General features: G+C 26.3%; 1 protein-coding gene across 1 annotated transcript; it reads left to right on the forward strand.

Annotated features, from left to right (window-relative positions):
- LOC145833372 (b(0,+)-type amino acid transporter 1-like) lies at nt 1-10,107 on the forward strand. Its single transcript, XM_082940551.1, has 12 exons — nt 1-96; nt 2,158-2,305; nt 3,227-3,309; nt 3,475-3,634; nt 3,750-3,975; nt 4,303-4,347; nt 4,781-4,904; nt 4,964-5,067; nt 6,740-6,836; nt 7,114-7,269; nt 8,040-8,208; nt 9,965-10,107. The coding sequence occupies exons 1-12, from the start codon at nt 16-18 to the stop codon at nt 10,105-10,107; spliced, it is 1,536 nt and encodes a 511-aa protein (XP_082796677.1). The 5' UTR covers nt 1-15.
- The last annotated feature ends 251 nt before the right edge of the window (nt 10,108-10,358 follow it).

Here is a 10,358-nt window from a genome sequence, read left to right on the forward strand (position 1 = left end):
ACTATTATCAAAGATATGAAAAAAAGGAAAAACGCTGATTTAGATTTGAAACAACAAGAAAAGAAAAAGAATGATGTTGTCAAATTAAAAAAAGAAGTTTAATTGTGTTATATTTAGTAGTTTAGGAGTTTTTTAACGAATAATACTAAACTTAATTAACTTATTGTGAACAGGAATAAGTAAAACTAAAGTTCTAATTTCTACTTTCTAATCTTTATAATTACATAATTATGTGAGGTTTTTTTAATCTATAAAGTTCTTACACTTATATGTGAAACATATAGAAACAAAATATTTTTTTAATTGTTAAGTTTTATCGACAATTATTAATTACAAAATAACAATGTAACTTTTTTCACTGTTCTTCTTATTATTTTATAAAAATATTTGAGGTTAGAATTATACCTGAATAAATTTATTTATTGATATTTATGTTTATGTCTTTAAAAACACACTGTCATTATTTTTTACTTGAACTTGATCGACATTATTTGACTTTATGTAAGACATGCTTTTTATATTTTTACATTTTTCAGGCCTAAAAATTTAAAAAAACAAAAGTAAACTTGAACTATTTAAAAGCGTTTTGAAAGTAAACATTTTTGACGAAAGTTTACAAAAAGGTTGTCCTTTAACAAAAGTTTTAATAAACTGTTGTTAGAATTTTTTGCTTAAACTAAACATTATTATTAACTTATATTTATAATATTTACTAGTTTTTTAAAAAACTAGTAATTACTTAAACAAACTCAATTAATTTTAAATATTTTACCAGCGCTTAGAACATATACATTGATTAGTTTGTAATTTAAGACGCATTAAATCGATCAACCTGAAGAGTATTATGGCTAAAACAATAACAAAACAGAGAAAATTTATCAAAAAAAAAAACCTAAGAAATATTAATTAAGTTTTATAATTACAACTTTAAAAAAAATCATATAAAGCTACAAACTTCTCTTATTTAACATTACTTTATCTTAAATTATTTCCAAAAAGTAAAACAAATAAAAAGTAAAAACCTAAATGTTTAACCTTAAAGTTATGCAAAGGTAAAAAATAAATTTAAGGTGAAAAATTTAGTTTTGAGATATATACTAACGCTAAAACTTAAAAAAAAAATTATATTTAAAACTTAATATTGTTTTTGGAGACTTTAAATAACGCATTAGTTTAATTTATGCAACGAAAGCTAAACTGTATAGAATTAAATATAATCATTAACTTTCTTCATATCATTAATGCTGAAGAATATTTTCAACTTTGCTAAATTATACAATATTTCAAAAACTAATTATGAACTTATTTTGTTTAAGTTTGTTTTAAATATTGTTGATGTAATTAGATTTTACTACCGTTTAGAATAGTACTCATAGTTAAAGTAACCTAACAATTGGCTTTGCTTAAGTTTTAAAAAAATATTCATCTTATGAAAATTACAAAGTCTTTCATTTATTCAAAGCGTATTGAAACCTTTAGAAAAATATTTTTTTATTAAATAGTAACTATTTCCAGAATATAAACCAAGTTTAAAAAAAAATTTAGTAACTTTAATTAAAGTTTTTTTTTACCTTATCTACACACCTTGAATATTTTTAGTTTTGATACTTTATATGCTATTTTCGAGGTTCTGTTTACCTATTTTTTTTTAAAGATAAAAGTATTAAATTGATTTCCGTAAAACAAATTTACTCATACTATTTGACAATTGTAAATATAAAGTATAGTTTATACATAGTACATAGGCTTAAGTTTAAAGTTCTAAATACATCTTTTTTTATAAGCATTTGGTCGTTTAAAAATGTAGACGTCATTAATATTTGAACCTGTTAGATTATTTTAGTTCACTATTTCTAAAACGATACTATTCGTCAAATAAATATTGAAAACGCTTTGAGTCGACCTTAAGCTTTTAATAGCATTACATCGGATTAAATCTAAAATTTATAAGTACTTCACAAATAAAACCTAATTGTGTTTTTAAAGATAGACACTCGTCTTTTAATAATATTTATAGTTTTAAAATTTAAAGTTTTTATGTTTAGACTTTAAAAAACAACGTGAGTTTAAAACCAATTTGCTAGCAGTAACTTCATGTATGTTTACTTTTTGAACAAAAAAATTATTCTATCTATGTAAATTTTGTTTTAATCTAAGGTAGGAATTTTTGGAGGAATATCCTTAGTGGTTGGAACGATGATTGGTTCGGGGATTTTTCTATCTCCAGCTGGAATTTTACAGGCGTCTAAATCAGTTGGATCAAGTCTGTGTATTTGGGCTGGTTGCGGCTTGCTTGCAACTTTAAGTAAGCTAAAAGTAATTAAGTAAGAAAAATATTTTTGACGCCATCAAATATAAAAACCCATTAAAAACTATTGAATGTTATTTGAAAAAATTTTTTTTTTTCTAATTTAATAGTAAGTTTTTAGTTTAGAAATAAAATTATATAAAATAGTATCTTTACACCAGGTAGCAGTCAAATTTGCACGAGCGTACAAAATTTCACAATGGGACAAAATTGCACGAGGGCACAAAATTGCACGAAGATACTTTTGCACGAAGACAATTTTGCACCGAGACATTTTTGCACGGATTGATTTTTTTTTTTTTGTGATTTTTTTTTAGTGTTTTTTTTTACTATCACAATAACCCCTAGCCCTTACCCTCGGTCGGTCGGTAACTTTTTTATTTTATTAATAATTTTTTTTTATATATATATTTTTAATTTTTTTTCTATCACAGTTACCCCTAACCCTTATCCTCCGTCGGTAGCTTTTTTTTCAATTAACTTATTTTTATACTTGTATATATTTTTTTCTTATAAAATTTATTATATTTTTTTTTGTTTTTATTTTTACTATCACTGTTACCCCTAACCTCGGTTATTAACTTTTTTTCTGTTTTTTTTTTACTCTTTTATTTACAAAAATGACCCTCCGTGCAAATGTGTCTTTTTTCATTTTCGTCTCATCGTGCAAATTTGTCTTCGTGCAAAATTATCGTCGTGCAATTTTGTGCCCTCGTGCAATTTCATCTTCGTGCAATTTTGACCCGTTCCCTTTATACGATATAAAAAATTACAAAGTTGGAATTCTACAACAAAACAAAATATTTTTGAGCGCAATGCATATGTAAAGGCTATTGAATTTTCATTCGAGAGTATTTTGTGTAGCTTTTTTAACAGCATAACTACAGTAAAATTTTACCATTTCTGTTTTGATTTAAGGTGCTATCAGTTATATAGAGCTTGCACTTATGATAAGAAAATCAGGAGGAGAATATCAATATCTTACAGCTGCATACGGAGAGGTTTCAAACTACTTGCACTAAAAAAAGTCTTAACTATTTTTTTAGTGTTTAGCTTAGCTAAACATTAGCTAAAGTTTTAGTTTATTAAAATGTTTAATTATCGTTACATATGTTTTGAAACAACACAAAAAGTTTGAATCTAATAGCATCAAAACACCTTAAAAGATAATTGGATTTTTGTACGCTTGGACGGCTGTAGTAGTGACAAAGCCAGCAGGTATAGCAATTATCGCCGTCGGCTTCGCTGAATACGTTACTGCTCCCTTCTATCCCGGATGTAACGCACCCCAAAACATTCAAAAATGCGCGTCTGCGTTCTGCCTAAGTAAGATTTTTAGTATTTTGAGCTATCAAACGTATGTTAAATCTTACAGAAAAATAAAACAACTTTAAACTAGACAGTTTATTTAGTTTAAAATACAATTTAAAACAAAAAACAGTTATCATCACCACAATCAACTGCTTTAGCGTCAAAGTTACTAACAGAGTGCAAGTTTTCTTTACTGCGGCTAAGCTGCTGATTATTGCAGCTATATTCGTCTCTGGCTTTGTTCTTATGAGTCAAGGCAACACTGAAAATCTAACAGAAGCTTTTAAAGGAAGTGAAACTTCGTTTTCTGCTATAGCAGTCGCATTCTATAGTGGTTTGTGGAGTTATGACGGCTGGTTTGTTAAGATCATTTATATAAACAGCTCATCTTTGTTTTACCCGTAAACAAACTGAAATTTGTCTGCTATATATGTCTTAAATTTATCAACTATAGAAAAAATATAAAACACTAGTTATAATAGTATTTATCAAAGCTACATTTACTCTTTAGACAATGTTGAATAAAAAGTGTTTTCAATGCTGATCTTTAAATAAATTACTTACAAATAAATATTTTGTTTTTAAGTTCAAAATTAAAAAAACTATTTTCATTTGCGAATGCGAAAATATAATTCTATTTTTTAATTTAATTTTTTTAATGTTAAGTATTGTATACATTTTAGGAACCAGCTAAACTTCATTACTGAAGAATTAAGCAATCCAGTCAGGTTGTTTTATTAATATAAGCTTTATTCGTTTAAACTTTTTTGATCTAAAAGAAAAAACCAAAGTATAAAAAGTAAGTTTCGATTAGTTAAAATTAGCACTTTCTTGCACACTTGTTCAAAAAAAACTAGGAACATTTTAAGGTAAACTATAAAGTTAATAACTTTCTAAGTAATTGCGAATTCCTTTTACTACTTTTATACCTTGATTATTTTTTCTATTTAGTTTTCAGATAAACATAATAAGTAAATTTAATTTAGAATAAAAATTGGTATCAACTTGGAATCTTAGTTATCTAAGATTGCTGTAAATAACTTTGTCACATTGCTTTAAAAAACGTTTTTAAACTTATTAAAATAAATAAACCAAAAAGATAACTTAACTATAAAAAGGTTTTAAAAGTTTGTTTTAGGAAAAAACAGCTAAAAACAACAGAAACTTTCCTCTTGTCGTACTGATTGGTGTTCCGTTGACAACTGTGCTATACATTTTGGTGAATATTTCTTACTTGACAGTGATGACCCCTTTTGAACTAATTGCATCACCAGCAGTTGCTATTGTCAGTTAATTTTTTGCAATTAAATTGAAATAATTGACTAAGTATGATTAAATTTAAAGACTTTTGGTGATCGAGTTTTTGGACCGGCTAGTTTTATTGTTCCGATAGCTGTAGCATGTTCAACGTTTGGAGCTGCTAATGGAAGTGCTTTCACTGGAGGAAGGTTTAGTTTTTAATATTTAGAAGTTTAGAAGTTACAAATGTTTGAATTTTTTATGAAAGTTTTTAGAAAAAATATACAAACAGATTTTATACAAGTTGCTTATAACTTCTTAATACACTTAAAATAAGGTTTACTTGATACATATAATAAGTAGAAACAAAACGTTAAACTTTAACTGCAGTTTATAAAATTTTATGCCCTAAATTGCTAGTTAAAACTTGTTATCTACGGATAAACAAATCAGAACCTAGCTATAACCTGTTTTTTTTTTTTATAAGTTTCCGGCCGCATCCAAATCCTTTTACAAATAGAGATCCGGTAGGATCAGGATTCAGAAAATTTAAATTTTTCAAAGCTCTTAAAGCTAAGTACACTTCAAATATGTTTTTATTTTCTTTTATATACTGTCCTGGACAAGACGTTAAAAGGTGTTTAGGTGGTGTGCCACTCGACAACCGAAAGTTTATTCATGCACCAGATCTTAGGACTAAATATTTTGAGCATCTATTTTTACTGTCGTTCAATAAGCTAAAATAATTTTACCAATAATTTGGCAACATTTCTGGTCAATGGGCCGGATATATCAAAAAATAAATTTTGGCAAACCGCGTAATTTTGGAAAACCACAATTATGTGCGGAAAATCGAAATAGTACCACAGTTAAAATCATTTTTTATGAAAAATCTCAACTAAAGTTGTTTTGCGATTGCCATTAAAACTATTCGTTGATTAACAAGTTAATTTACAAATTAATGAAAACGTATAGGGATAAAGTGCATGGTGAAAATTATGATACATTTTAGTAATTTCTATCCAAGAAAGTAGTTTTCAAAAACATAAGTAAACCTACTGTATATAGTATTTAAAATTTGTAAAACTGTAAGTGTATTAATGATTGTTGGTTTACTTGTGTCTTTTGAAGTAATTTTTGTTATAATTTTTTTATAATTGTTTTTTAAAAGATAATATTTTTCAAAAAAAAAAACTGACTATTTCTACATTTAATATATTAGATTTTTTTTGAAATCAGAATCTGAATTCAGTAGATCGCTAACAAAAATCTAAAACTTTTTGTCAAGTCAACATTTCCCAAGGTATGTGTCTGAGTACAGTAATTAGCATAAATATTAGTTTATTTAGACTGAAAATTTTATAAACAATGATTTACTAAAAATGGCATAATATTTTTCTTTTTTTTCAAAAGCTTTTATTTAATAGTTGTTACTTTTTTATGATTGCTTAGTTTTTTATCTTTGTTTATTACTAACAGATACACTTAAACGACAATAATAATTTTTTTTGAAAAAAAACGTAATTGTTTAGCAATCTAGCGAGCAAAGAATATTTTTTGTGACCAACTGTGCTCAGCTTATGAACAAACTTGGGAACTACTGCATTTAAGAATCAGTATTTTACTTAGAGCAAAGTATGATTCTATAACAGTCTTGCTTATCGAGTTATCAACATTTGGTCCTACGACAAGAGAGTTTGCAGAAACTAAACTTCAAAACTCCTTTTTTGATTAACTTTATACCAGAGATAAGATAATAATCATAAAGTCCTAAATATCAAGACTATCATACATGTCGGAAAATAAAAACAACTTTTTTTAAAAGTTATTTTTATTAAACTGCATACTTTTAAGTATTAAGCATTAAAAGCTATTTTTTAGGTTAACATACGCAGCTGCGAGAAAAGGGCACATGTTGAAAATATTTTCATTTATCAGCGTTGAAAGACTAACACCTTCTCCTGCACTCATTTTAAACGTAAAAAAGAAGTTTTAATTTATGATAAGTTTTATTAAACTAATCTTGGTTATGTCTTAAAATAAAAGTTTATAACTTAATTTTTAAAGAGCACATAGTGCATACTTTATCTTAACTTTATAAATATATATTTAACTGCTTTAGAAGTTTAATATATAATTTGAAACACTATAAGTTTTTGTACAATACTTTTCGTAAAATATTTTTTATAATTATGAAACTTAGTGCTTTATGTATTTACTTCACACAGTTTGATTACTGTAAGTAAAATTTTTAGTCAGTCATAGCAGTCATAATGATCCTTCCGGACTCTTCGAATTTTTCAAGTTTAATAAACTACTTTACTTTTGCTTCATGGATATTTTATGGAGCAACCTTTCTATCTGTCCCAATTTTGCGATACAGATATCCTAATTGGCATCGACCGTACAAAGTAGGTATATTTTATACAAAAATAGGAATGAACTGTTTTAAATACTGTAAATATTTTTGGCAGTAGTCACACAATTGTTAGTGTGTTTTTAACTTCGGTAAACACTTAATTTAGGACTTCTTACTAACATTTTCGATTTTAAATGTTACGATTTTTAACCTTGAAAATGTCTGCTAACTGACATGGATTTATTAAAAAAAAAAAATTTAACTGTTTTGTTATCATTTCAGTTATTTATTTAGTAAGTTATTAGAGTGTATGTTATGTAATATGTGATCTAATTAATTTACTTGAACCGAATAGAATTCATCATTCAGAGGGAAGACAGGACTTATTTGACCTTAAAAAGATACTATTAACATTAAACTTTAGATAATTACTCTTAAACCTTTTAAATCTGACGTGTAATTTTTACAAAATAGTTTGGTAAACCCTACTTGTAGTTTAAACAAGCTTCCAATATAATGAAAAGTAAGTTGTTTTGAGTTTTTTAGCAAAGTAATAAAAATAATGGTTTTCTACTTGTTTTTCTAAACATTAGTTTCTTATTTTACTAATTAAGTTCCTACCTGAAATAATAGCACAATATATCAAAACTTTGTGTAAACTTAAGCAACTAAAATAAACTATATACAAATGATATTAGTTTTTTTATTTATTGTATTCTACAAGTAGTTTGATACTTTAAAAGAACAGTCATGTAAAAACTGCTAGAAATTAAAACAAGTTTGTAGTTTTGATATAAAAACTCAGTAATATTTTCAATCTAGGTCTGGTTGATAGTTCCAATCATATGCTTCTTAGCTTCATGTTATCTTGTAGTTGTGCCAATAATAGAAAATCCTGAAATTGAGTATTTGTATGCTGGCTGTTTCATACTTGCAGGATTTGTTGTTTACATACCTTTTATAAAGTATGGAATAAAACTATCCGTAGTAGGTAAGTAAGAATATATGGTTTTGTGAATATATGTTCTGCAACAAGTTTGTTTTGTACTAAGTGGTGTGATTCTCATTACCTGTATGATGAATTGATCATTTTAATTTGTTTTTTGTTCTGTAATTTAAACCCTAACTGTTAAAGTTTTTAAATTTCAACTAAAACTTGGTTTTAAACTTGAATACGTATTTAAAAATTTGCAATTGAAAATGTTATTAATTAGCTTTAAAAAACAACATATATCGTTTTTATTAAATAAAGAGTTGTTATTAATTTTGATAAAACCTCAATAGTTATTGGTAAGTTTCAGTAGTCTTATAGTTTTTTTAAACAATGTATCTACTTGTTTAAAATCAACTAAACCTGTTTTATTTAACTATATCTGTACATTAAGGTGCTTATTTTTACAGCTACTTTTGATTTTCCGGTTGGAAAAAGTTATATGTTTTGGAAATATCATAAAAACACCTTGTGCAAAATTTTAGATAATTTGAAGAAGCTTTCACCTTGACAGCAACCGATTTTTTAAAAATCACTCCAATGCAAAACGTATGGGATCCCAAAAATGCGACTTTGGAGTTTTTAGCTGAATTTTTTTTTACATGTGGCCAATTAGTACAGAAACACATTGTGAACAATTTAAATACGATTTTTAGTAAGTTTTATGGTGGCATTTCCTTAATTTATGTAGTTTTTATCACTTTATGTAAGTTTTCTTGAATTTCCAGTCTGTTTTCAAAAAAAAAGAAATGCCACTATAAACGTTTTTTTAATTCATTTTTTATTGTTCACAATTTGTTTCTATGATAACTGGCCACATATAAAAAGTTTAAAGGTCGCATTTTTTGAATCCAATACGTTTTTCATTGGGATTGTTTTTAGAAAATCGGTTGGTGTCGAGGTGAATGTACTTCAAGTCATCTAAAATTTTATAATAAATAAAGGTTTTTTATGATATTTTGAATACAGAAAAATTTTTCCAGGCGAAAACTCAAAAGTAGCAGTAAAAAAAAGCACCCTACTGTACATACCAGGGACGTAGCTTGGTACGTTTCTGCAAATTTACAGAAACGTATACTTATGTGCGATAGCTTTTAGTATTCATTTATACTTAGTTATGCACTCCTGAGAGATAATTTTGACATATATGTACTCTTTAGCATTTTTATTGTCGTAAAAATTAAACGAATAATTAAATAATTCCAAATTGTAACATTTAGCGCATTAAAGCTTTAATTTGTCAAAAAGCTGCATTGCAAAATTGATTCTAGTGGAAGCTGTAGCTTTAAAAATCAAAATCATACAACTTTATGTTACAAAAATTTGCATAGCTTGTTGTTACTATTGATTACGTTAAATGTTTGATTTTGGAAACAATATAAATGTTTTGAGTTAAATTGTGATTTTTTATACTTATTTTTAATAAATGTTTTCTGACACAAGTGGCATGACATAAAGAGTCATAGGGGGTGTGGAGCAAAATAAATTGCCTTGTATACAGCCATCACTCGTACTTCAACATTCCATTTTTGATGTATTAACATAACTGCATATTTTTAGATTAAATTCAATAACATTAGAGGTAGTTTAAATTGCTGTGTTCCCGCTAGGACGTTATCACGCGTTATTTCAGATGTTTTTATTTTTGCAGATTCGTAACTTTTTTCAGCTAGCTACGTCCCTGATACATACTGTTTTGTTCCCTAGATTTTATATTATTTTTGTTGTATTTCTTTATGATATTTACTACTAACAGGTCATTTTACATCATTCATGCAACAATTGTTAGAAGTTGTTCCGCCTCAAAATCTTAATGGCAAAGAAGACTCATTAAATTCGTCTTCGCAGACTTTTGATACAAAACCAAATGAATTTTTGCGAAAAAATACAAAAATTTAGCTGCTGCTTCATTGTTGTATTTTGTAAAGTTTAATATATATTTTTTTATGCTTCAAACTTTTATAGTTTATAGTATTTAATCTAAATACGTTCATAGTTGTGCTAAAAACTTTTTTTTAATTCTTTGAAAATGTTTTATGATTTTAAACTAAATGAGAAATATTTAAAAAAGATTCTAAATAGAAAAACTATTGTTCTTCTTAAGAAGAACAAACTTATAATGTTTTAATAAATATGATTTTATACTAGAG

This window comes from Thalia democratica, chromosome 4, assembly GCF_965202585.1.
Source record: "Thalia democratica chromosome 4, ktThaDemo2.hap1.1, whole genome shotgun sequence".
NCBI classification, from domain to species: Eukaryota; Metazoa; Chordata; class Thaliacea; order Salpida; family Salpidae; genus Thalia; species Thalia democratica.